The 27,501-nt window shown below is 29.5% G+C and overlaps 1 protein-coding gene across 9 annotated transcripts in view; it reads left to right on the top strand.

The window, feature by feature from the left end:
- Positions 1-27,501, top strand: part of brp (ELKS/RAB6-interacting/CAST family member bruchpilot) — a 105,922-nt gene that overhangs the window by 50,085 nt on the left and 28,336 nt on the right. For 6 of the 9 annotated variants that reach the window (XM_088189472.1, XM_088189466.1, XM_088189465.1 and 3 more), the window contains exons 2-4: positions 14,427-14,576; positions 15,494-15,590; positions 17,073-17,128. In XM_088189472.1, coding sequence (XP_088045598.1) covers positions 14,427-14,576; positions 15,494-15,590; positions 17,073-17,128 — 303 coding nt within the window. Of the gene's footprint in view, positions 1-14,426; positions 14,577-15,493; positions 15,591-17,072; positions 17,129-17,723; positions 17,867-27,501 lie in introns of all 9 variants that reach the window. The other 3 variants (XM_088189471.1, XM_088189463.1, XM_088189468.1) reach the window with 1 other exon arrangement.

Here is a 27,501-nt window from a genome sequence, read left to right as displayed (position 1 = left end):
AAGATCAGAAAATATAAATAATAATCAGAAAATATTCCAAAATAAAAGTGATGATATTTTTTAATATCATATACATTTACGAATATATACTATGATACATTACTCATTTATTTAACTTAAACTAATTTCTAATTTCGTCCCAGCCAACTTTAACCATGAAAGTTTTTTCATTAAAAATGTATCAAATTCTACTCTAACTCACTGTTACAACTCTCCCGCAGTAAATCTTTAAATAAAATCTAATTTAACATCTCACAAATACATTTTGTAATAAATAATAAATTACAGCATATTAATTATATTTTCCATCATAATCAATTAATTATTTTGCACGAAGCGATTCAATACAAATTGGATTAATTACAAAATTAATTAAAACGCGTACTTAACACCAAAGTGTGCACATAAGCGATAAAAGTCAATATTTAACCTCAATAAATAACAAGTTTGAAATCGTTTTTCGCCCACACACGTTCGATCTCTTTATCAAAATTTCTCCAGGACCCCAACTGCTACACATAACGATCCCGTTTATAATGTTCAAATTTGAATAACTGAATATGAAAGCAGTCCTTTGTGCGGTCGTGTAAAGTCAAAATGTCCAATTTTGTACCGCGGTATTCAAATCAGATATAACGACGGCCTAATACGCCTGGCTTATCTTTCTGCTACTACATCCCATCCAAGGATATCATATTCGCTCCTTGTTTTCTCTCCCGCGATTGCTCTTTTGATCCCGTCGCTGTTGATATAGGATGGTTACAAAGTGCACTATCGCAGGAAATAGGCTGGGGCGCGATTCGCTAATGCCTTACGGAAATTTAATATAGTTATCAATGTTGGAGCTGTGCTGCGATTAATTGCTTTAGGCTGTTCAAAGTAAGGCTTTCAACACTGAAAAAACAGTAACAGTAAATTCTACTTTATATAATAAACATTTCATTATATAGTGTATATATATTTTTATTACAACAAGTCATTCCTTTCTGACAGATAATGTCATTATATAATAGTTCAAGAACGGAGGATGCAAAATTTATTTGTAATTTGTAATTGACTTTACGCAATAAAGGTTTTTAGAACATCTAATATATAAAAGAGAAAATAAAAGTAATTTAAAATTTTTTTTTCTAATTTTCTACTCCTACCAATCATGAGAAAGATAAGCTTCGTAAAAATGTGTTTTTTACTTGTTCAGAAAAAAAATACAACACCAGAAACAAGCTAAAACAAAACTTTAATCCGTCTTTATATAATAATTTGATAGACTGCATAAAGGCACATCTTTTTATCATATATTATTTTTTATTGATAATAAATAATAATAAATACCATAATTTGCCAGATTTTCGTAATGCGTCTTAATGGCCATTATACGAACAACACACATTTATTATATATATATTTTCATTTATATATCAGTTTTGCTGCAAACTTAAAATATAAGCATCATCGTACATATTTATTATAGCTCCTCATAGCTATTACCGAAAACATTGTTGTGAAGTTGTATGGATCTTCTAGAAAAATGTATCACATGTAATTCACCGCCAGCAATTAATCGCTAACAGTTTACCTCCATGTCAATTTATCTCATAGACAAATAAATATTATACTTTGATAAATACTTATCAGGGCGACGATTTCTATAGCTCATATTGATTGTGGCAACTTCAAAAGTGACTTAAAATAAAAGCGCACAAGACCGTTCTAAAAACTTAAGTAGCTTCACTTCCAAAAAAGTAGATTATGACAAAAATTTAAAAAATAAAAATTGAATTTGCTTCATTGCTTTCCGAGGCACCGGTAATGCGTTCTGTTGTTTCGACCAATAAAAAATAAGCATTCAAATATAAAACAAGATGGACGACAGTACCTTGACAACAGTTTTAAATAATTATTATTTAATAACAAAATTTTGCTACGCGACAATAATTTTCATTAATTCGTCATTTGTCTGAATATAAATAATCGGATTGCAAATTAACTAGGTGTGTTATAACTATTAAAATTAAATATATACATAATGTGTTGGGGATTAAAAAAATACATAGATTAAATTAGATAAACAATCTTCAAATTTTGAATTCCCGTCGTTGGGCTCCGATGCCGTAAAGTGAGTTTTTCCTTTTATATTACATAAAAATTATCATTGCTTCCGATTTAATGCACATATACGTTAGATTTTAAGAATTGCAAATAAACCAGGTACATTTTAAACGTGAATGTGTAATATATCCATAGTGTGTTTGAGGATTGAATGTTAATGTCGATCAAATAGCTGCTGTCGCAGTGGGAATGCTATATATATCAGCCAACGGACAGCTTATAAATGTGTAGTTTCTTGGATGCTATCTAATAAACGACATTTTACAATGATTATAAATATGTGATTTCATACCTGGAATAATCGATAGCCAAAATATCTAAGAGTGTTATTTTCAATTCCAATGTGGCAAAATATGTATACGTCATGGTTTTTATTAAATTTTTGTTCTGTGCCATCATTCCTCTTTCGAAAAAGCCAAATTCAAGATATTCAGTTACATTAAACTTATGTTCACTCTTTGTTTATATATACCAATTCTACATTGCAGCCGTATACGTCATCAAATTGTTCCATCAATGTTTCTGAAAAATAATTAAAAACAATAAGACCGTTATCTAACGTTAAACATTGAACACATTATCACTACTAATATAATCCATAAATTAAATTAAAACGACAACCGAAGAACAAAATTGACGGAAGTTACTCTAGAGCAGGGGTCGGCAACCTGCGGCTCGCGAGCCGCATGCGGCTCTTTTGACGTCAAGATGCGTCTCTCCAGTTCCATGCGCAAATATTAATAATTATTTTATTTTCAAAACTCATAAAATAGATTATACTGCAAAAAAAAACTTTAAACAGGACAAAAACACCCAACAGATAACAGTGAGAATAGGTGTAGTAGGTAGTACATTTTTGAAATGTGGCAACACTGTTCTGTTTGTTTAGTTATTGGTGCATATGAATGGTGTTATATGAATAAATATTATTTCATATTTAAAGTTTTTATTTTAAATCAGAAATCAAATTGATATACCTAATCCTAATCAAATACCTTAATATTAAAATTAAAATGTTAGTGGCTCTTTAAAAACTGGGAAATTTTGTAAATTGTAACTTTTGGCTCTTCCGTCTCAAAAGGTTGCCGACCCCTGCTCTAGAGGATTAAACACGTAGATAGGCATCTCTTCATCTTCTTCAAAATTGTCGCAATATGTCAAAATCAAATTTGATTTTATGTAATTGTCTGTAACGACTGACCACTGTATTCCTACTACAAATATTATTGGAATCTTGTAGGTTAAAATAAAAATTAGCTCGGTCAATAATAAGAGGTAGTTTGAATAAAATGTCTACAAATGATGACTAATTCTGTGTACTTTAAAATACTTTTAGAAATAATAGATTAAAGCAATTAATATCATGGATTAAATAAACTTGAATTTTAGCAGTGAAGATATAATAAATAAATCAATGGAATCCCTCTCAGAAACTTTTCTTGTTTAAAATTATATCTTGATAAATTTACAAGATATTAATCAAATATAAAATATAAGATAATAAATAGAATATGCTGATAATTAAACCTTTATTAACTGCTTAATCCACATGAACGAGTATACTTGCCAAAAATATGTGATCCAATTTCCTCATGGACGAGTTAACTCGCACGTTTTTTTGAAAATTGAAATTTAAGATATATTTAGTCATTTCCCGGCGTTTTTTTAACTTTTTTTCACACGCACATATTATATATAAATACACACACGTTTAATTTAAATTTAATTCACAATTAAATTACAATGATGTTTGTGTTGTATTTTGTATAATTTTTTCATATATTTTGGTTTTAAAATAAGGATGAATATATTTGGAACTTTCTATAGCTATTATAATTCAGAAAAAGTCTGAGATTTTGAAACGCTTATTTTCATTGCTTTACTCTTGTATACACATTTCAAGAACCAATTAGGTACAAAAGTCAAGAACGGTCTATTTGCATACACTTTATGACATTCTGAATATATAGTGATATGAAAGAAATGCTTCAACGATTGAAATATAAGACAAATTAAATATCAAACTCGTTAGTGTTTAGCTGCACCTATAATTCATCCTTTTGTGAAAATATAAGTTTTTTAAAGTGACTATCTTATAGTTCCAAGGAACATTGCTAATTCGATGCTTTTTAGACGTGTCTTATGGAAAAGCAGACTATTTTTTTTGTTTAAATTGATGGCTTTTAAAAAAGTGTGTGGCTATTGTGCAATTTTGGGTGTTCTAAAATACTGTTCTCTAATATATTATTAAGCCAAACTATTGTCGTTTTGCAGATTTTTAATAGTAATCATTTACACTCCCACAAATATTTTATCTACTAGTCTTTTTTATAGCTAAAAAATCACTCACACTTTTAAAACATATTACATAAACCAAATTTTTCAGAATCCTTTCCATCTTACACTATATTAAGTCACGTTTTATTTGCAATTTATATATGCTTAATTATTTTATTGTACAATCACGATAATCGTGATCTTAATCTCAACTAACTTCATGTGTTATACACGGATCTAATGTAGTCTGCTGACTTACATTACGAAATAGTCTAAAAACGTTCAGATCCACTACTTTTGACCAATATCTGAACCCGGCTTTTAGCGAGTAGCAATTCAACATTATCCCAAAGAGAAACGTTAACGCAATAAATTGAGTCAAAATAACCACAAGTGTTGGAGTAAGCATGTTCTACAATTTCACTTACACACATATGAATGTATAGCACACACTCACACCACATAAATGCCAATCAAAAGTCAGTAGTTATGACCGAGTGTGACCTATAAAAGAGGTCCGATCGGAATCATTCATGGCGTAGTCGGCCAGTGGTTGCAGCGCTCCACAATCCACGTTAACGTAACAGGCTCACGTGAAGGCTGGCTCGGTTTGTAAAATCGATAACGGGTCGGGCAACCCTCACCGCTCCCCCTCAAACCAACCCCCACCCACAGAAGCCTCCCCACCTCGACAAGCTTCGGGGTCGATGACTTGCCTCTACAGCGGTCCACAAACTACACATTTCCCAGCCGAATCTAAGTTAAAAATGCACGTTAACGGTGTGGGTCAGGGGGTTAAGGGTTCGAATTTAGAAGCAGTAGAATTTTATGAAAATTCATGGATAGTGCAATATAATAACCATAGATTTTAGTTAGTACTTTTTTGTTGCTTTTTGTTATTATTTTCAATTTCTATCGTGTCTATGCTATCGATGTTAGTGATTATTATATAATTATAATTCTAACTGATCATTTAAGGCCGAGTTTTGTTAGCTTTTTTAATCTCACAGATGAAAATCGTAATGCTTCGGTAGACTAGGCGTCTAGAATTCCGAACGTCGATCTGGACTAGGGACTCCAAAGAGAGAAGCTGCGGATTCTGCAATAGTTTATTTATATATTTATTTTATTAATTTATTTAGCTTATATAGCTAATTGTTTATGCCATGAACTAATTTAATCGAAACATACACATAATACATAATATAAACATAAACAGAATATAAAAAAATAATTCATATTTTTTTCTTTGTTCCATTTAGGAAACCCGCTACATTTTTATGTTTGCGGATTGTCCTAGAAGTATTAATATACAAATTCACACTTCCATACGTTATTCCCCTGGCAGTACTCATTTTCTTATACCTAACTATCCTTAAATTGTCACTTTTTATAGTAATAAATCTATGTATTCTTTATTTGTTATTAAATACTTATTAATATACTCTGGTAACGTATTATTTTCTAACTTATATATAAATAATAAAACATTAATATTTAATATTTCTTGAACATCCAACCATTTCAATCTATTTTCCGGCTAGGTAAAATCAAAAATTTACGATTTTCTATTACTATTCAAATACTTTCGACCTTCTGAAAAAGTATGCATATTTTTAAACATCTGCCACGAACACCTTTGGAAAGGTTTCTTATCTGAGTATTTTATTTTATTCTTTGGAAAAATAAGGCGAGTTCGAATGTTAAAAATTTGTAAACAATTTTTTGTCATTTCCAGATCCCTATTAAAAACTTCCAATAAGTATGCATATTATGCATAAATTCACCTTTACTTATTCAGCGTTATAAAAAGAGCAGTGGCTATAAACCTTTTAAACATATTCGTACAAATTTAATTTATATCATAAAAAATACTTTTTATTATATAAATTAATTTTTTTCGAGAAATGAGAATTTTTGGTTTAATATTTTTCTCGAAAAATTATCGAAAAGACACTATATCTGTATCATCAATAATGTGAATTTTATAAATTAAAAAATGGGTTTTGCAACAACAAAAGTCCGTTGCCTGCACTACACTCTCTGGAAGTTGGCCAAGGTTGGCCAAGGACAGAGAATATAATGGGTTACTTCGGGGTTACTTCGGTCGAGTTCGGTTCTGCCCGCTCTAAAATATCTCGGAAGTTGCCCGAGGTTACCGAGAACAGAAGGTAAAGTGGGGGTAATTCAGTCGACTTGGCCAGCTTCGAGCGTTTCCGAGCATTGTCGGCAAACTGAAGTCAGAGCTACTCTTTCAAGCGCGAACGGTGAAGTACTTCCCCTTTCGCTCTCTCGCGTGTTAAGTGACGAGAGTGAGAGAGATAATGATATGATGTTTCGCAAACTGAGATAGAACGAGTAGCTCGGTTCAATTTCAGTATGCGCGTAGGCGTCTTATGGTCAACACGCACGTCGAGTGCTGCATCGTGGTCAAGTTATAATACCACGTGCTTATCAGAGACTTCAACAGACTTACTGACATCTTTGAATATTTTAGGGCACCAAAAGAGATTAATTATATTTTTGATAGCATATTTTTTAACAGATTTTTTTTCATATAAAATTAAATAATTAGTGGTACTTGATTTTGTTAAAAAAAATCGTTTCGAATATCCTTATGTATTTTCCTAAATCGGTTTATATAAATGTCACACCATAACGAATTCTTATTTAGAATCGATGGCAACAAATCTTAGGATAGTCACAGATGTGGTGTTCGTATTCTGAAGTATAATTTTTATGCCTTATGGCATTTTGCAAAAGCCAAAAAGTAAATATTTAAATATCTACTTGTAGATCTCCATTGTAATTTTATATAGGCTAACCCTTGATTTGACCAGAGATTTATAATATCGCTGTTTTTGTGTACAAATATCACAATATTTCTCGGAAACAACACTCAAGCTATCAGGATGCAATGTACTGCAAAATCAGATTTTATTATCAAAATTGCAAATATATCGTTATAACATAACAGATGTTAATTTAAAACGTCTCAGTTGAAAACAAAACTTAAGACAAAAAACAAAATCTGAAAATTTAAGACAACAATCTATATACGATAATATTTGCAAGAGACTTAAAAAATCTGGCGTGTTGTTGACATAAGTCAAATCAATCAACTGTTGACTCAATGTTACAAATTTATCTGTCAATCAAATTTATTTTTTAATATAAGAAAAATCGAGATCTGTCTAAATCACTTATAAAATTATTCTCTGAATTATAAATATTTGATTACAGGACTTATTTATTTACTTTACATATTGGTATGTAAAAATATATTGGTATTGTTTTTTACCATATTTTTAGGAAGCTTATATATATATTGAGGATTTGATTGTTAGTGTCAAAATTAACAAAAAAATTATAAATAAATTGTCTTTTAATCTGAGTTGTCAAGAGTATAATTTTTGTTATATTTCTTATTTAGTTAAATGCAATCAATAACGATCTAAATAATAATAGTTAATTTAGATTTAACTAACCTAATATAATCATGATAGTGGTGATTATAATTATAGTATATAAACTTGTAAATACTGTACGTGACCAAAATAATCCCATTTAAGGTAGTAACTTAACGAAATATACACAAACCCTTGAAATTCGGTCCCTCTAAATAATTAATCATAAACAGCTCAATAGCTATAATAATGTAACAATAAAAAAATGGAACTCATTATTATTTTTGCATGTACATTTCCAAATTACTATACTTTGCACAATATATCACATTATACGGAACCATTGCTAAATTGAAAATATGATTAATTACGCCACAGGGCTTTCACTTTTATTTTATTTTTACTAAGAATCATTTAAACGTTTTAAACTACCATGGAAACTTTATATAAAGTAATTATATATAACACAAAAAATCACTAAAAATGTTAGTTCAATGCCCCCTGATGGGTTATTAAAATTGAGCTTTCGTGTCGAGGCGGAAAACCGGTTTAAAAGCTTGCATACGAGAGCTTTCGATCTCGTGAAGCCCGATTATTTCATTAGGGTCCCTTTCGTGAGTGGTTGTATTATTAAAAATGTCGCAAAAGCAATTAGCGAATAAATAAGTAGTTTTAATCTTATCGCAGCGAAAATTTCGCTAATCGCCCCCAAAGGAAGAAATTTTTGCTAGCTCATAATTATTACGCAGCACTATACATTTAAATTAAGATTTTTAATTACTAGTAACAATCCGCAGACTTCTTTGATTCAAAAATATGTGCTACTCGTCCCACTACTTCTACTGCGGCGACGAATATATTTTGCACGTTTACTTCACATTTATTAATATTAATATCTAAATGTTATGTAATAAATGTTTCATCTTTATGATATTAATAGCTATATTACATGGCTTCGCCAAACGTTTATAATTGAAAATAGCACAGTTAACCTAGAAATAGCAGCCAGAATGACATGTACAAATGTCACGTCGCTACTGTGAAGTGTTTCAGACAGGCAGACACATATTTTCTATTTTTTAATATAGGTCAAAAATATCTGAAAATCAATTATTAAAGTAATGAAATGTTTTCATCAAATCGTAAAGAAAATTTTTCCAACATCCCTAATTTTTTATAATTAATTTAAAGAAGAAAAAAGGTTTTTTAATTTGACATTTATAAATCTTGACTTAACATAAAAATTTTAATTTACACTTTATGGCAAATTTACTTTATTATAATACTTAAATTTATGCCTAAATTAGGTGAACTTTTCATTACGTGAATTTTTATCACCCAATTAATACATATATTAATATTTTTCATTTATCGTAATTTCAGCTGTATATATAAGCTATTTTTACAAAATAAAATGTCATTAATAGAACTCTTACATATTTTTTTATTAATTATATTGTGTCCAAACATTGCAATTATTGATTATACAAAAAGTGGTACTTAGTTCATATATAATATTTTAAAAATATGTTTAAGGAGGATTTTTTGAAATTATTTTGCTGATTAAGTTAATAATAAATTACGTTTTAACCAGCGAAAGGAATGTATCTCACCGTACGCGCCTGGTTTTAACCCTTTGACCGCGGATGACACCTATAGAAGTCATCAAGAAAATCGCCAGTATGCGTTGGACACCTAAAATATGTTTTTATATATAATTTAAGGTTGAAAAATACAATTTATTGAAATAATATTTAAATAACTTGTGGCATAAATAGGTGCTCCCCCACATATTATTCATGCTTTCTTATTTTAAAAAATTCATATTTATTTATATTATATAATATTATATTTACAACAGCTGTCGGTCCCTCACTATCGTGAGTTACCGCAGCTTTTTTAGTAACGACTGAACAATATAATTATCTTCATTTAAACGCGCGGTTACGAAAATGTATTGTAAATATTTTATTGTAGCATGATAAACGTTAGCGCAATGCTTTACAATGCGATACATTTAATCAGCAACTACTAAGTTAGTAGTAAAACACCAGACTGAAACCAGTCTGTAAGTCGATGAAATATATTTTAATAATTAAAAATTATTAGCTTACAAACAAATTATTTTACTATGCTTTTATTTTAATTAATTATCCGTGAGATTATGAAAATTCAGGTGAATCATATCTGTGATGATCGATCTGAATATATTAATCACTAAAACACTAGGGAACAAATATTTTTTAACCCGTGTCTATTGGGCGTTAGTCATCCACTTAAACCACTAGTCTATCGTGCCATTGATATATATGATATAATTTATAAAGCAATATAAGGTCTTATATATATTTATTAATAAATATTGTTTTCAAGGAAAGGCAAGCTTCATCCCTTCACTGATTAATTATGCACCTAATATTTTTTTATTAGATATGTTATAGTCGTATGTTTTATAGAACAATAATCACTAGAATATTGTCATATAAGTTATTTTGAATAACTCACTTTGTAAACACGTGCGATTTTTCCACTGCGCTGGAAAAGTGAATGCGCATACGAACACACCCAAGAGGAAAAGCTCTCAAAGCTCAAAGCGCCGAATGCACATTTCCAAAGCTCAACCAACACTCGAATACGTTTTGGCGCAAAATTTCCATTCCTCTAGGGATGAACGCAACCACGTTTTAAACCCTCTTATGGTTCAACAACTTTTCAAATTGAAAAAAATATATATTTGTAAGCGGAAAACGATTTTTATGATCACTGGGTAAAAAAATGGTTTCCAATCTTGATAAAATCAAATTGCTTTATAGATAGAAGCAATTAGGGCTAAAAACGTAATATAAATAAAAGCAATTAAATGAAAATAAATATTTGCTTTTATAGCAATATGTATTCATGAGTTGCCTTTATTTTTCACACGCCTTTAAAGACACATGTGGCGCATCTATTACTATAATTGTTAATAGTAATAGTGATCGTTGAAATACGGAAGCCTTAGCTTTAATGCGGCCATAAAAGCGTCTTCTTCTCGGGACAAGTGTAGCCGAAGGAATGCGAAGAGGAGCTTCTGCGAGGGCTTTTAATTAAAAAAGTTATGATGTAAATGACGTAGCCGTAGCTCGGAAGCTCGCTACGCTTCGCTCCAGTGGCGTAGCGTGGCGTGCGTGCGTGTTAAATTATTTCCGTGTGCTGTTTGATACATATGTATGTGTTTGTATGAAGTTGTGCAATGTTTTTCTCCTTGGTAGGAATCATAAACAATCTCCCGGGAGGTCGAGGAGAAATTTTCTTATTTGCTCCGAAGCTTTACTGTAGCAATATACTGAAAACGAAAATAATCATTTTTAAATCAGAGTTTACTTTTATTTTTTATATTTATTAGCAAATATGTTTATATACCCGGACACTGCTACACTCTAATTAACCCTTCGGTTGTCGATATTATTTGGTTGAAATGATATTTTTAATAGACAGGGTATTTAATTCAGGAGCATTTTTTTAATATGTATTACATCGATTTAAAAAGTTTGGAAATTAAAATATTAATCTATACACGGATTTTCGCTCAATATTTTATTATACGAACGATCACCATGAATCAGTAGTTCGGTAAAAAATATTGATATTTTTGAAACAGCATTTACTTTAATTAGTATGTAGTTAAAATCTTATCGTATTAAAAATTCCGCTTATCGCCCCCAAAAGTAATATTAAAGCATTAACATACAGAGATAGATTACGTTTTTTTTTATTCATTTATAAACTTGACTTTACATACGAATGAAATGAATTTTTAAATACTTAGATTTACATACAGATTTACACATTGTGATAATCTTGAGTTAAAAATAAATGAACTTGACATTAAAATAATAAATAAATTATTATTAATAGAATTATAATTATTTTTAAGCTGCACGTTTCATATTAAAAGATCACTACTAAATAATTTACATAAGTTGAATATAATTATTTACCAGTAGTTTAAGATTAAATTACTAGCTTTTAACTTAGTTTATAATATTGTATTACATATATATTGTATTACTTGTGACCAGTGAGGTAGCTATGGGGGGGGGGGCCTGGGCGGCACTAGCTTGGGGGCGGCATACTCGCGATACTTTTAACTTTTTAAATATCAATTAGTAAACGATATAATATTCGAATATAGTGCTAATGCAGTTTTGAAAATAAATACAGATTTATACAAACATAATTATATGTTATATAATATATTTTTATTTCAAAAATAATAGTGCGTTTATTGTCTGAAACTTTAAAACTACACAATTTATTTTTAGTCTTATTTTAAATATTTCTGCTGCCTAAAATACAACAAATTTGTATGTTTACCGTAAAATATTAATATAAAAAGGCTTAAAATTAAAGATTATTTGTATTGATTTAAAAAAGATAAAAAAAATATACCATTCATTGAAAAATCCACAACAGCATATTTATATTGGTATCTGTATGCTGGTACAGATTGGATTTTCTCCGTCGAAGATTTTTAGTTTAACCCCTTTTGATTAAAAAATTCAGCATTTTAAAACAGATTGCCGTCGTTATCCTTTCTTGAGGCGTTCGCAACGGATATTTTTATTTTTTCTTATTAATTTAGAGTACTTTGACTTAATCCTTAAAAAAAGTTTTCTCATGTTGGTGTCCCATTTTAACAAAGATCTGTATGCTGTTTATTTATGTATGTGTCCTATTTTAACATAGATATGTATGCTGTTTCTGATTTCTCTCCATTGAAGTTTTTTTAACCCCTTTCGGTGAGACGGCTAATTATAAAAAGTAGTTTTTTAAAGTGATTGTCGTTGTTATCTTTTCTTGATGCGTTCGCAACGATTATTTTTATTTTTATTAATAATTTAGAGTACTTTGACTTCATATTTAAAAAAAGTTTTCTCACGTTGGTGTCCCATTTTAAGATAGATATTGTCTTTAACTACATTTTAACTTTGTCTTTGTATATCACATGGTAAAAGCAAAAAGCTTTTTGACCATTTATAGAAATATAAATTAAACGCCTTTATTGAATGCTGCGATTGTTAAATAAGGGATGGTTCAATTGAGCAACCCAACATATGATAATTATAGACGCTGCGTTTGTTACACTTTTAGCGGATATATGCAACAACTATTTTATTTACGGTTTTAATACAAGTTCTTTTGAAACTGTTAATAGATACTGTTTTATGATTCCGTGCACTTGATTACGTAGTTTAAAAGAAAAAAATTAAACTACAAGACTTTAAGCAAGTCTTTTGCGACTTCATCGCAACGATTGCGGGTGATCCCGACACTACTACCTGCAACTTCGATATTGTTAAGGCATGTTTTACTAGTATTGCTGTCTAATTTAGACCTATTGAATACATCCTTTTATTGAGTAGTACAATTATTAAATTAAACTCAACATATGAAAATCAGAAATTTTTGAAACTGTTAATAGACTCCGTTTTATAGATGCGTGCGCTTTGATACGCAATCATGTGATTAAGTAGTTAAAGAAAAACTTTTTTTTTAAGATTTAATAAAAATAAATTAATAAATTTGTTTTATAATAATCTTTCGCAAAGGTGCCTTTAAAGTGCTTTTGAAACTGTTAATGGACACTGTTTTGTGGAATCGTTCGCTTTGACACGCAATCATGTGATTACGTATTTAAGAAGAAACTTTTTAAAGAATATAAGGAAAACCAATAAATAAATTTGTTTTATGAGACTTTCTAGCAAATATTCTGCGACTTCCTCGCAACAATTACAGGTGATCCTGACGCATCGTTGATATTGCTAAGCCATTATCTACTTCTTCTAGTATTGCAAATTAACCTAAAGCAAACAAACAGTTAAAGTTTGACTCGTAACGCCTGATTTATGTATATGTCGTTATAAATTTTGAAAATTTGCAAACCTATCGCTACATCAAATCAAAAGTATGTATGGTGTATGCAATTCAGCTTGAAAATGTTAAACTATTAAGAAGAAGAAGATGCGCTATAGCGTCCTTGTAGGAGGCAATGGCGTAGCTCTATGTGCATTTTCCAAATGTGACTTCTGTAGTGGTTTTTAATCAACGGCAAAGCCCCATGGCGGTTGACTAAATCAAATAATCGATAAGTCATCTCTTATCTCGACCTACTTTTTTTTTAATTTTTGTTTATTTGACATGGCATGTATTACATTTATATGAAAGTACATAATTTGGTTGAATTAATACAGAAATCGACAATATTTTGTGTCGGAATAATAAATAATCTAGTCATATTCAACTTACATTATTTTTATTCTGCATCATATTATTGTTGTAAATATTTTTAGCGAGTTTCTCAAGACAAATGAAACCCATGTTTTAAATTCCCATTAAATTTGTATATTTCAGCAACCCATTCTTGGCGTTTTAACAAACGACCAACATTCCACCATAGCATGCATTTGGCAAACTAATTGCTTCCCGTGCCTTTCTTCGTACCTGTTGTGTTTAGATATAACCATCAGCCGATTGCGTGCTCAGATTAGGGCCGCGTAACATAAACGTTATGCCATAAATGGAACAGTAGTATTGACCGCGTTAAATTATGCCATATTTCAAACGCTTATTGCTCTTTTTTATCTTTTACAGAAACAAGCCATGCTCGTGAGACAGTTGGAGGAGGAGCTGAGGCTCAGGATGAGGGCACCTTCGCTGGAGATGCAGCAGCAGATGGAGGTGTTGTTCGCAGAGAACGAACACCTGACTAGAGAAATTTCCATACTCCGTGATACAATCAAGGTAATTGAAAACAATGTCTTCTGCTTTGTTTTCCTCGTTATCCAAAGATTAATAGCATTCAAGTGTAAACGAACTCCTGGCCAGAAAAATATCCATACTCGTCTGCTGTTTTTCTTACCAATATGCTACTTACCTCTAGATAATAAGGCTTATTACACAAAACAGAGAGATAGAATAGACTATAGATTATCCTATAGCTATATTATCATATCCTTTCATTCTATTTTTTATAATAATAGGTATTGTTGAGGACATACCTTCTGCTGTAAACATATTCCTAACTTTCTTCCTTTTCTCACCACTGAGAATCATCCTTTTGCTCTACTATAAAGAGCTTTCATTACGATTGATCCAGTTGCAAGCTTTATTTAGAAATTCGTCAATATACCATAACTAACTGTATTTTCTACTTTGCTATCAAATATATTCATCTAACATTTCGAATACATCGATCCTCCATACATCGTTCTTTTCGATTTCAGATCTATATAGTGTGCCTTTGCTTATATATGATCATCTTTAATATAATTGTCTTATACAAACTGTTAAACAAAAGCTTTATATCCATCACTAATGGTTATCCAAGCAAACACATATTGAATCTGTGCTCGGTTAACACAAGTTTAAGATGTTGGCATCCGTCCAAAGTTCAACACTTCTTCATCATTATTTTTTCAAGCTCCAAACTCAAAGAACAATCAAATTCCCTCATTAACGATCCATTCCGTTTATTTGTTGCTGGAGCGTGTCGAAATTACACGTGCCATTTGTGAAGAACTTGAACCGAACTGGCAACACTAACGACGCTTGGCAACTGTCCAGATCGTCGGATCCTCAAATTTGCGTGCGCTTTAGAGGGCGTTGCTTGTTGTTATTGTAATTCCAAATGTATTAATTTAATTTTCTATACATGCCAGGAACTGGAGATTAGAATCGAGACGCAAAAGCAAACAATCCAAGCCCGAGATGAAAGCATCAAGAAATTACTGGAAATGCTTCAGAACAAAGGCATGGGTGAGTGCTTCGTTGGTGAAGCAGCTTTTTCTTACATACTTACATTACTGATTCATTATAAACCAATATTTCGCACGAGTGGGTGTATATAAATACAATACACTCCATTACACTGTATAATAAGTTTACGTTTGCCACAAAGATAATATTTATTCTGTATATAAAAAAAGCAAATTGAGGTACGTGTACGAAATTTTATTTAGGAGTCGAATTTCTCTTGGTAAAAGGAACTGTATCAAAAATGTGTAATAAAACGCACGAGCGTGTTCTGAGGTAAAAAACTAGATTTTGGTAAGTATAAAAGTACATTAGCACTTCATAAATATATTTGCTTTAATAAATGTTCTTACATAAAATATTCACTTTTCATCATATACAAATATTTTAAGAATTATATTTGAAACTAATTAATTAATAATAAATAACTTAATATACTTTGTTTTAACATGTAAAGTTTCACACTTAACTTAAAAGCGTTCAAAGTCTGAATTTTATTATATTGTATATTTTTATTTTATACAATTATTTGTAAGATCCGTCGTTTCAAATCCCAGGAATTTCAAAAAAATTAACCTGAAAATTTAAATAATTTTTAAATATAAAATAAGCTATCCGATTCATCGTTAAATGCTTTATTATTTTTGCAATCTTTTTTACCATTATTATGGTAATTATTTGTTAAAAAATATCTGATAAAATATTTTTTATTGTTTCAATATTAAACAAATAAAAATACATACTTATGTACGTTTATATGTACCCATATTTTTCCATGATTTAAATGAAAAATAACAATTAGAATAGTCTTGATTTCCGGGAATTTTCATTTTTTTTGATTTATTGGAATTTTAATTTTTTTAATTTAATTCAATTATATATTTTTTAAAACATTGTTCACGTTACTTTTTTTTCTAAGGTATTTTTTAAAGAAAAAAAAGGCGGACTGTCTAATGAAAGATATATATAATATCTATTTGTAGATTCCAATAAAACTTTGATAATTATCGTGTTCTCAAAACTCCATATAAATAACAAAAAAATGTAAAGAATTCATATTTTTTTTTTTTTTATAATTGTTTCTATTTTAAAAAATTTTGTAAGAAATAGCTTATTTCAGATTTACTTTTACAGATTTAAAAAATATTAATATTATCTAAGGTAACATAATTTATAATAATCATCAATTATAAATGAGTGCAGGTGAGTAAAAGTGTGGAAAAATGATATATATTATTTATTTTATTCAGCTGAAATGAGTGTGTAATTTTATATTTAAACCTAGTATTTATAACTTTGTGGTAAAATCTTATTGTACAGTGTACATAAATCACCTTGAATGTAATACACATTGCTTAAAACTCATAAACAATACAATGGAGGTGTGTTGTATTATATACTATAATATATGTATGTATTATGAACCCATTCAGTCATATCTAACACACTAACATATATGCGTTTCGCCTTGCACATGACTTACAGGAAAAGAAGAAGAGAGGCAAATGTTCCAGCAGATGCAGGCCATGGCGCAAAAACAGGTGTTTAACAAATTTATGATCAATCCGTACATGTATTGGAATACTGCTCATACTGCATCCTAGTGCACATTGTCTTATCTCTATGATATTGGTAGTCGGCTTACTTCCTCTTCTCACAAACCATCTTGATCTTCAGTGCTTTATATTATGTATATTTGAACATCCCGCTTTGGTTATTATTATATTTTATTATTTTGTATGCTAGATTCTTTAGTACCACAATCATACAACGTTTCATACCATCATAAACACAACATGATACTTATTTTTATAAATATATATATTCGAGTGGAGATTTCCCAATCACTGAAGTACTGGGGGGTTTTATAAAGACTTTGGAGCCATCACGTCGAAAGTTGGTTCTCTCTCGCGAACAAATCCCGGCTCTGTTTTAACTTTCTCATCACGTACTGAAGACCTCGATATTAGAATTTCGCCATACATATAGGGGCATTTATTTTAAATTTAGGTCTTGGTCTATGGGACCCTAGGCGCGGAAAAACGTGACGTTTTTTAATATTCAACGGCACGATCTTGGTTGTGTTATTTTTATTTCTGTTGATTCTTTAGCTTGTTTTTGTTTCGTTTTTATCAGGTTGTAGCCAAGACGATCTTAGTAAGATACAAATTGAATCACTGCGCGCTATGCTACAAGAGATAGAGTCCCGTTCTTTGTATTTATCTTTGATGATGCAACGCGAAGCTGCTGCTATAGAAATGCCAGTATCGAACAAAAAAGTGTGTTGCTTAATTATTATACTTACCGTTTTACTGTGTGGCTTAACAATACTAAAACAAAGATAAAACCAATCAAGGAAAACAAACATAACAATTGTCATCGTCAAATGTAATACTTAGTTGATGTTAGATAGTGATTTGATGATGACAATTCAGTACAAAGTTTGAACATTAACACCCAAGTCCTAAAACACCGATACAACTACTGATGATTAACAAAAAACGTTGTATATAAATACATACATGTTTATTATTTCTATGTATGTGTATATAAAGTGGCCTAAAAGTCATTGTGCATGCTAGTTAATACAGGGTAGTCATAAAACCTGAACTTATTTTTAAATGCTTTTATCTTATAAACTGTTAATGCAATAGAAAAAAAAATTGAATCTATATTAATGATATTATTTTAAATTAAAACAATTACAACAGTCGTTTTATGACTTATGTTTCCAAAAAAACAGCTCTTCGATTGAATATTATAATTGTAAGTCTACAATTGCAACAAGACAATATGAATCGGTTACAATAAAAAGCTTTTATTATTATATGTCACCATATTTTTATTAATAGCGTAATAATATGCAATAAGATATAAACCGCAATATCTCCTAAACTTATAATATATGTAGTAATTTATTTTGTTGTATATATCAAACCAAAACCCGTTTTAAAAACAAACCATATTTTTTTTAAATAATATAGACGAACACAAATTATGCTTTTATCAGCGCCTCTTATCCATACTATAATGACTTTTATGAAATTAGGTTTGAAAAATCATAAAATTTTAAATTGTACTGAGAAAATATAATAATAGAGTTTTTGCCATAGCTCGTTAATTGATAATTGCAAATTTACTTTTATTATCTACTTAAATTTTTATTTTAACTACTTTAAGTAACAAAAAAAATATTATTAAAATATCACGAAAATTAGCCCTTGAAAATATAGCATTTTCCAAATAAAAATAATAATTTATAATAAACCATATTCGAACACCAAATTAGAGAGTTTTTATGTTATAAGTATTTAATATCAAAAAATTACTTTTGAAAAATCATCAAAATTTAGGTTTTAAAGAAAAGAAACTCTTAATAATTGAATATTTTTTAGAGCTCCATAATAAATAAATATATATTTTTAATGAATGTTATTGTTATTAAATACTAATATAGTATTTTTAAAAAATCATAAAAATTACGGTTTTGCAGAAAGAGGAACGCTCGTTAATAAAGTATTTTTTAAACAATTTAATATTTTGTAACAAAATATTTTTAAAAGAAAAATAAAATCTTTTGAATTTTCTAGTTGAATACTTTAAAATAACAATTAACTACCCTAAAATTAATTTATTTTAAATCATCAAAATTAACTTTTACCATAGAAAGAAACTTAATTTTTCAGAGCTTACTTTTTCAATTTTACATTTTTTACTGTAAGTAACTATTCTTTAAAAAGTTTCTGAAAAATAAAGATTTGTTTATCAAATATTTTATAAATAAAAAATGTTTGTTTATGAACCATTTTTAATACAAAAAAATACTCAACATAAAATAGTAATAACCACAAAAGTATTAAAATGTCGAAAAAAAAATTATAAATAAAAAACGCTGTATATTAAAAAAAATATTAATAATATATTATAGCAAATTTGATTTATAATAGAGCTCTGAAAAATTTTCTATTATTAAGCGTTTCTTTTCTTGAAAACCCAAATTTTTTAATAATTTTACAAAATTAATTTTATATAAGTATTTTTTTTAATGTTAAATACCTTATAAATACCTAAAACCTTGTAATATAACGTTCGAAAATGATTTATTTTAAATTATTATTTTTCTTTAAAAAATGTTTTATTTATCAACGCTTTTTCATAAAAACACATAGTTTTCTCGATATTTAAATATTGAATTTTCTTTTCAAAATTTTTCAATCAGTGTTTTCATAAAAAGGAAAACTACAACTAGCTTGATCTAACTGATGCGGTATAAAGTTTTAATAGAGGAATAAAAACATTAGCTTTCATGAGTTCATTTATCAAACACAGATAATGGGAAAAAATTGTTCTCGTCGGTATTGCTTTTAAAATAGATTGTGGTTTGATATATAAAAACGGCAATAAAAAATCTTTTGATAGATAATCGATTTTTAATTTATAATAAGAGCTATAATAATATAAAAAAAATCAGTCTAATTTACACGGTGGCATCTAATGAATCATAGCTTTATTACACTACGGTTAACAAGTATTAAAATTGATTTATAATAATCCCAGATCGAAAATATTTATATGTTAAACTCACAAATGTTTCTAATTACCCTATTATAATGCATTGGGGTAACGGCATGTTGCAATGGTAGATTTACAATAATGTAATTTTTTTATTTTGTGTTAACGGCTATTATGCCAATTGAATTGATAAAAATATGTGTATTAACAGTTCACGAGATCTAAGCATTTAGAAATAAGTTTCCTTTTCTATGTACCACCCTGTATATGTGTGCTTTCCTTCATTTTCCTTAGAAGTGTATCTATCATATTGATTTCGATTGACGAGTGGCGCACCGGTCCAGTTGTTTTCAACAAATATGGTAGATGCTCTCATATGTTATAGAAGGAAAGCATGCAAATGCCTTCTAACTAGCGTCCATCTCCAAGTCTTTGCGGCAACTTTGTACATATATGCTTCTTCTATGTTTGTCAACCTTACTGCACTCTCGTTTAGATATCACCCTATGTGTCTAGATGTTCAGTCTGTGATCACGCCTTGCAAATGTTAAGTGCCCGCTAAACCTCTTCACCACCCGTGTCTTGTTTGTATGTCGGTCATGTCGTGTTAGTTGATACACCCTTTGATCATGTCACCATCACCAAAAAAAATGAAAAAGCACACCCTTTCAATCATGACAACGCACTTCTATCGGTGTGTATGTATGTGTGAGTGCGCGTGTGTAATCCACAAGTAAACTGTGTTAGTGAGAAATTGTCCATTGCAACAATATATGGAATTTATATATATACTACTTATATATACATACATATATATAAAGAACGAATCTAGTACCTTCTGTGTTTGGCTTCGTAATGATCAAAATTAGATGTCGACGTTGTGGAGCTTATTTATTAGAAGAATCAATCATTCTCACACGTCATCCATTCGGCCTTTGGGTCTAAAAATTATTTTCAACAAAAATCATCATGGAACATATGACGTATATCTTGAGAATCCTATCTGGATCTATTGGGTCAAATGTAGTATTCAGGTTGGATTTTTTTTACTCTTTCTCTCTCTCTCTGATTATAAACAATAATAAATTAAATGTAGGTCATATGTTCAAATTAATCAAAACAGAAAATATGATCAGATCGATTTGAACAGCATATATTGTACAATAAGTGTACCTTTGTACCATGATTTGAAGGATAACTTTGTATTATTTTTTACCAATATGATGGCTAGCTCGACTTTATTAAACGAAATCCAATCTAAAATTTAAGAAAACGTCGGCATCGAATGTGTTATAAGTATTAAAACAATGTATGTGATACGTCTAAGTAAGACTACTGTACGCTTAGATTAGGTACATGATAGTATATGACTTTGGAATGTCGCTAAATGATTTTATTCGAAGAGTCGAATTAAAATGGACAGTAATCATCTGAGCACGTTTGTTCCACGTAACCGTATATCTGCGTCATTTTTGATGTAGTTCCAAAAGTAACCGTTCCAAAGAGCAAATCTATATATTCAAAAATAAACTAAGAGTTTTGATAGTTTGAGATTGAATTCAAAGAAGTACTTAGCTATAAAATAGCTTACAAAATTGATTAACAACAAAATTAAGATTTTCCAGAAAAAGGAATGCTTGATATTAGAGCATTTTTAAATGAAATAAATGTTAAATCAGTTTTAAAAGTGACTAGTTGAATGCTCAACCAATGTTACTAGCATCAAAATATATTTTAATAAAGTTTTGTTTTAAATCAAGACTTTCCAGAGAAAAAGAACGCTGGGTTTTTTTTACAGTAATTTTTTTGGTATTAGTTTTTTAATAAATATGATTGAGTTTTTTATAATAATATATTAAATGTAGTATATTAAATTTTTAAAAATCACGTATTAAGTACGCTGTTAAATTAAATATTTCAGGTTTTTCGCTTTTATTTGCTGTTTTATTTTGTAAAACTTGCAATTTTTATGATTGGATATCGAACATGATATATGTTATCCTATAACCAGTGTTAAATTAGGCGTTTTGTTCGAATTGAGGTTTTCCAGAAGGATGGAACGCTCTACGGTTAGTCTTTTTTGCGTATTTGAGTGCTTGGTGTGCTTGTAACACGATTCCCACGAATAAAATCATTTGCGACAAACTAGGCATGGAGGTAGGAGGTATTCTAAATTAGAAATGATGATGAAATGCGGATGGACAATGTCAAACTAACATGGAGAGTTAGTTTGACGAAAGAAATGTCCGCGAGCGGGTCGGCGGGCGGCGATGGAGGGACGCATACCTTAGGTTTTACCTTGAGTCTTGGTCTCTGTTCACACCTGGGGGAGACCTAAGACGGAGTTTCTTTCGTCAAACGCTCAGTCGGTTGTGTGCCCGCCCGCCTTTACAAAAAAAATACCAATGCGGTGTTGTAACAATGGTGCAGGAGCTAAAGGCGACCAATGAGACGCTAAAGACGCTGCAGAAGCAGCTCGAGCGCGCTCTCCACGGGCAGACCCTGCAACAGCTGGGCCCTGGCACGAGCACAGTGACCGCCATTTTGGAGACAAAGGACGCGAGGATAGCGAACCTGGAGCGGGAGGTGGCGCTACTGGAGGCCGAGCTACCGACGCGGCCCTCCTCGTCACCCCTGCCCGCAGACCCGCTCCTCTTCTACAGTAAACACGACCCTAGCTTTAAGCGACAAGTAAGTTTCCTCATCGACAATGTGCAGGTGAAGAAAGATGGCCAGATGAACTTTATCATGTAATTTCCGTAGTCACCCAGAGACCTGTGGCTCCGCTCTCACCGGTCCTACTCTACACCCGCGATCTATGCTTTAAACATGGCCTATCCGATTGTCAGTGACTATGGATACTGAGCCAGCGTGTGAGACTGGATACTGGGCCAGTGGTTCTAGACGCGATCTATGCTTTAAACTCTATTTGGTGATTCAGTGGTTCAGCAATGAGCCACATTGACTTGAGTGATCGTCTTGTGAAATGTGCCGAGCAATATTCTATACACAGCCGTAGTGTAAAAATGAACCCTATAGTCAAATCGCTCAGTGGCAGAGTCTTATCTAGATTTTTAATGTTATTCCACTCTGGCATAACTTATCAACTGCTAGAATGGAATTGATGCAAGTATTTGTGTATCAGTATATTTAAAAAAAGGGAATAGCTTACAACAGTCAATACAATCAATCCAGACGATGTTTTACAAAATGGGTTTTTGAACGGCAGAGGTGAACTATTTCATGGGAGTTTACATTCAAGTGGGATTTATAAATTCTTATTTGAATGTAAAATAACTTTAGAGAAAAATATTAAGAGGCATCACCGAAATCTGATGAGTTTAAAAACACCACTAATTCAATACATATGAGGTAAAAATATTTTACTATTACGTTTTCTTCTTATTTGAGTCATTCTTTCTTTTTAGACAATTAGGTATTGTAATCTAATCTATTTATTATTTTTATTGTAGTTTTAACATAATTTTTAAAAATATTAAAATAGCAATTAGGTCAATCTGACTGAGCGATTTTTTTATTATTTTAAATGGAATAAATTAAAGTTATTAATTATCTTTTTCTACACGTTCTTTTACTCTAGCAAATGCGTGTTTTTCTTGAAACAAAAAATCCTCACTACGGCTCTGTATACACCAAAAAAATGCTCGTTTCCTTTTCTTCGCTCAATAGCTAATTATTCCCAAAAATGTATTTATTATACTATCTTTCTATATTTATTATTAAAAAAAAGTTCCACCACCGCTGTTGTCAAATCAATTGCAAGCGTCATACGATTGCATTGATTTCCTTATGCCAAAATTATAATTTCATCCAATCAGATATTTTATAATATATTTCACATCACTGTGTGTTCAACGTATAATTTCAATGTTTGACAATAACTTAATTAACATTGTTGATCAGATTTAACTAATTAAACGCGTTGCATAATTAATCTTCTAATCGTTCAATTAGCGTGTTCGGGCAAACCTTGTAAAGTTCGATGTTATACATTAATTATTAAATACGATGTAATCGCATAATGTAATATATTTAATAATAATAATAATATTAATAACAATAATGCGTATTCAATGAATCAAAAAATCTAACATCAGATAATGACTGTCAGTGTTCATTAATTATGATAATTAATAAATATTTAACTGTTCACGCATAGACTTGATTGAAAAGCAATTCTAGTGCCGTTTTTGACTTTAACACTTAAATTGTGATTATTTTATAATTAATTAGAACGAAGACGACACACTTAATACACTGAAACGTGTTCATTGAACTATTGCTTAATAAAGATGCTTAAAAGCACACGATTCTTTTAGATTAAATAAAAGCTTCCAATATATACACGTAGAGCTGATTATTATTATTATATTGTATGATATTTAAATATTCCGTTGATATTAAAATAATTTATATAAGTATGTATTTTATTTATATATTGTTGAATGTTATTTTTTAAGAGTATATTTTATTTTAATATATATATTTTTATTATTAAACTTTCAGTATATTCATATATTTACTTATATATTTCATTAAAGATTTAAAAATTTAATTCCTATTTATCTATTATTATTATTATTATTATTATATAAATATAATTAATGAATGTTCATAGTTGATAGTATAGTGTTCATTGGAGAAAAATATCGTGTCAATTATCAAATTGTGTATTTTACATACACCAATATGTTGTTGATGAAAAATAATTAAAAATTATATATATATTGTTGTTATAAGATAATATATATTTTATGAATTATATTAATAATCAAATCAATCAATCAATCGAATCTCCATCTTATGTCGTAGTTGTGATATAAATAGTCAGAGTTCTAGTCACGTGACATAACTATGTTATGTGTATTGTAAGACATATGTGCATATGTCAAGATATTCATATATGTTCATAATATTATTATATGTCTATTCAAATCGATCGCATCAAAATCATTCATTAATCATCAGTAGTCGGTGTTGAGTGTTGACTCTAGGTGTACTTAATTAAAAATATTAAAAAATTACAATGATCATGTATCATTTATCGTCATCTTTCGTCATCTTCGCATTGCCAGTATCATTATGCATATTTTTCTTGAATATATAATTATGAAATATGTATGTTTTTGATCATTATGTACTTGTATGCATATTGTGTTCTCTCCGACCATATCAAGTGGGCCAAAAATCACTTTCTGATCAGTTAAAATAACATATCTATACATAGTAGTTTTACCATGTTGAAATGAAATAAATATACTGCTAATATCATAGAATTTTAATCATTAGAAAGAATTTTTTGGCCCACCCTGCATATCATAGTCAGATGTTACTCTGTATAATCACATCGAATCACGTGTATGGAATATTTTTGATTTTAAATAAACTATATGTGTGACTATTGTGGATGTTCGTAATGATTGTCACACACCCTGATTGTGATTATTTATTTATCATTATTTTAATTTATTATTAATAACAATCCACAAATTTTTATAATACAACGATATTGCGTTGGATCTACTGCAAATTCGTCTGGATAGAGTGAAAACTTTGTGAGTAGAAATATGCAGTTAAATTATTGATTACAAGTCTAAAATTTGGTCAAAGAAAGATTAAAATTATTTTTTATTTCCTTGATTGGTTATATTTATGGTTTTGCATGAGCGTTTATTTAACAAGATAACAGATTGTATTTAAAATGAAAAAAATAACAAAGCTTTTAAATAAAAATACAAAAAAATTAATTATACAGAAAGAAGAGAGTAGAATTTGTAATTAAATATTATTTTTAGAAATTTAAATTTAATACAAATTTAGAAAATGCAGCTCATATTATATTTTTATCGAAGCTCACTTTTCAAACTAATAATTTATCGATTCGATCCATTCGCGCATTAAAGCTTGCTGCCTTTTCCGGATAAATATATACAGGGTGAATAAAAATACAATAGTAATTTAATGACAATAAGAGTAACTCCTAATTTTCCTAATATGAAATGTGAATCGTTGTTTCTTACTCATATATTATCGAATTTCTATGTTTCATAATTATTAGTTCAAATTGTAAAATGACGCATATTAATGCGTTTCCAGTGATTTTTTTTAAATCTGCGAATAGCCGAATGAATCACATACAATCAGTACACAAAAAGCCAAAAATCTATATTTTTGCTCCCATTAAACATATACAATATATTATGTTAAAGTTGAACATTTCAATATGTACACAAAAGCTATACTCAGACATTAATAAGTATTATATTTGTATATACATGAATGTTTACTATAAATATATTCACCGTTTCGACATTGATAGTCCTGCCATTATTATGATCTGCGAGTGTGTGTGTATATATATATATATATATATATATATATATATATATATATATATATATATATATATATATATATATATATATATATATATTTATATATATATATATATATATATATATATATATATATATACATATACACACACACATATATATATATATATATATATATATATATATATATATATATATATATATATATATATTGAGAGTTTAGTTTCATCACGATTCAGACACATCGATTGATATTTCGCCACTGGTGAACCTGTCATGATCACGAATTCAAATAAAAATATTTTAAACATATTTTTTCTTAAAATCCATGCTCATGACAGGCCCGTCATTATCAAAATATGTAACTGTTTTCTAAAAAATATAGCATATATTGCTGTTTCTTAAAAACCGAGTATCATCACAATTCAGATATTTCGGCAGTGATTGTCCCGTTATGATCACGAATTTAAAAAAACCCATTTAAAACACAATTTTTTTAAATCCATAATCATAATATAGGCCTATACTGCTGAAATATTGAACAGCTTTTCAAATATATAGCATACATTGCTATTTCTTAAAAAAATAATTCCATCACGATTTAGAATTACCGTTTGATATTTCGACAGTGATGGGCCCGTCATGATCACGAATTCAAATAAAAACATTTTAAGCATAGTTTTTCTTAAAATACATGATCATGGCAGAACCATCATTACCGAAATATGGAATAGCGTTAGATACCGTTAGATATTTGAGAAGTGATGGGCCCGTCATGCTCATGAATTCATGGTCATGGCTGGCCCATCATTACTGAAATATGGAACAGTTTTAAAATAATGTAAAATACATTTTACAGTTTTTTGAAAACTTCATTATTAAGACTTACCGCTCGATATTTTGGCAGTGAACACGATTTCGAATAAAATTATTTAAAACACAGTTTTTCTTAGAATCCGTGATCATGACACAGCCAACATTGCCGAAATATTGAACAGTATAAAAAATATATTGTTACATCAATAATTTAAAAAATTCAGGAGTTA

Source organism: Plectrocnemia conspersa, unplaced genomic scaffold, assembly GCF_051122295.1.
Source record: "Plectrocnemia conspersa isolate PC_06_02 unplaced genomic scaffold, ASM5112229v1 ptg000008l, whole genome shotgun sequence".
Taxonomy (NCBI): Eukaryota; Metazoa; Arthropoda; class Insecta; order Trichoptera; family Polycentropodidae; genus Plectrocnemia; species Plectrocnemia conspersa.
The sequence above is the reverse complement of the archived record's forward strand: the minus strand, read 5'-3'. Positions and strand labels throughout refer to the sequence as shown.